The sequence below is a fragment of the Sinocyclocheilus grahami genome, unplaced genomic scaffold, assembly GCF_001515645.1.
Source record: "Sinocyclocheilus grahami isolate Dianchi unplaced genomic scaffold, SAMN03320097.WGS_v1.1 scaffold390.1, whole genome shotgun sequence".
NCBI lineage: Eukaryota > Metazoa > Chordata > Actinopteri > Cypriniformes > Cyprinidae > Sinocyclocheilus > Sinocyclocheilus grahami.
In genome coordinates, this window is record NW_015505569.1 from 455,951 (window position 1) to 458,261 (window position 2,311).

General features: G+C 33.0%; 1 protein-coding gene across 1 annotated transcript in view; it reads right to left on the bottom strand.

Moving 5' to 3' along the window:
• LOC107550171 (probable E3 ubiquitin-protein ligase HECTD4) overlaps window positions 1-2,311 on the bottom strand; it is a 112,965-nt gene that overhangs the window by 68,460 nt on the left and 42,194 nt on the right. The window contains exon 23 of the mRNA XM_016231408.1: window positions 1,542-1,734. Coding sequence (XP_016086894.1) covers window positions 1,542-1,734 — 193 coding nt within the window. The remainder of the gene's footprint in view (window positions 1-1,541; window positions 1,735-2,311) is intronic.

Consider the following 2,311-nt stretch of genomic DNA (forward strand, 5'->3'; position numbering starts at 1 on the left):
GTGTCTGACACCGACTTACAGGCTGCAAGCAGGAGAAGTTCAAAGCGCCGTTGAGCACATTTGTATGTTTTTGCAGGCGTGTGCGTGTGTAAATGCGTATGCAAGTCACCTGGTGTGCATGCTGGTGTTGTAGACAGACTCTTGCACTGTGGCGCGATGGTAACATGCAGCAGCAGCTCCGAGCGGTTGATCAGGCTCTTCACCAGCGCTTTGGTTTTAGCCAGAGGAACGGAGCTTCTCTGCTGCTGCATGGAGTTCACCTCATGGAAGAACTTCTCTCTGTTTGAAACAAAACCAAACTCACACAATCACAATGATCTGAAATACCAGTAATTTCATAAGTACACTGCCATTCCAAAGTTTGGGGTCTGTGAGTTTTTTGTTTGTTTGTTTTTGAAAGTCTCTCTTACTTATTGTATTTTTATTTTTTAATATCATTAAGATACTTATTATAGTTTTTATTAATATTTGAATCAGTTTTCATTTTTGTACTTCATTTTCATTTTAAATGTTATGTATGAAAATGTTTATTTAAATTTTTTTTGTGTGCGTGTGTGTTTTGTCATTTTATTGTCGTTTTCTGTGGTTTTATATGTCTGTGCAGTTTTCATACATTTTTTTTATTTCAGTTTTAGCTTTAGATATCTTAGAACATTGTTAAATTAAATTAAAATAAAAAATGTCGCCTTGATAACTAGCTGAAATAAAAACGTTTTAAAATATTTTATTTCAGTTAATATCCATTTTATTTCAAGTCACGAAAATGTTTTTATGGTTTTAGTTTTAATTTCAGTTTTAGTTAACTACAAAAACCCTGGTCTCCAGAAATATTGTGAAATATTATTAAAATTTAAAATAACTAGGGTTGCAAAAAGGTGGAAAATTTCCAGTAAATTTTGGAAACTTTCCAGGATTTTTGGGAATATTCCAGGGATTTTTGAACGTTTACGGAAATTGTCCACCCCTTTGCAACCCTAAAAAGAACTGTTTTCCATTTGAATATATTTTAAAATGTAATTTATTCCTGGATTCTCTGATAGATAGAAAGTTAGACAGTAAGAAAGAAATATTTTGTAACATTTTAAATGTCTTTACTCTCACATTCGATCAATTGCTGAGTAAAACCATTAATTTCTTACTAATCCAAATGCTTTGTGATCAATTTAGCTGCACTATAGGAAGCCGTAATGTGTTTCACATCATACCTTAAAGCCATCACAGCGTTTTCTGGATCTGCGCCGGCATGCATGTGAGATAATAACAGCATCACGCAGCATGCATGTGAGATAATAACAGCATCACGCAGCATGCATGTGAGATAATAACAGCATCACGCAGCATGCATGTGAGATAATAACAGCATCACGCAGCATGCATGTGAGATAATAACAGCATCACGCAGCATGCATGTGAGATAATAACAGCATCACGCAGCATGCATGTGAGATAATAACAGCATCACGCAGCATGCATGTGAGATAATAACAGCATCACGCAGCATGCATATGAGGAGCGCTGCGTCTGCTGTAACACACACACACCTGTAACTGTCTCTCCATTGCATTGATCTTCTTGAAGGTCTCGGCCATGATTTTGCAGAGCAGGTTGTGCTCCTCTCTGTGCATCTCTCTGTACTGGAAGTTCACCAGCGACTGCAGCGCATCCACCAGACCCAGGTGCTTTATGACACACGACACGATCACTTCCTCCATCACATCAGGACGCATCACCTCTCTGAGAGACAATTAGGATGGTGTAAGTCATGTTTTTAAATTCAAATTTATTTGCATAGTGCTTTTTTACAATACATATAATTTTAAAGCAGTGTAAGATAATTCTGAAATTTGTGGTTTGCCTTTACGGAGGTGTGAAAATAAAATAGAATCTAATATAATAAAAATAAAATAAAATAAAAAATATATATAAAATAAATAAATAAAATAATAACAAAACATAACATAACATGGAAAGAAAATAAATTATTTATTTGAAATAAAAAAAATGCTAATAAATCACTACACAAATAGACAATAAGACTTAACAAAAATACAATGCAAATGGCACCTTATTGTAAACTAACATTAACAAAAATTAATAAATCTTGCAAAAAATATTCATGATACATAAATACACACACATATATAAAATGTAAGTTCATGTTAGCTAAAGAATGAACTAATCTTAACAAATGGGACCTTATAGTAAAACGTTGCTGACATATTTAAAATAGTTGGTTTTATGTTTAGATTTGTAGTATAACAATAATATATATATATATATATATATATATATATATATATATATATATATA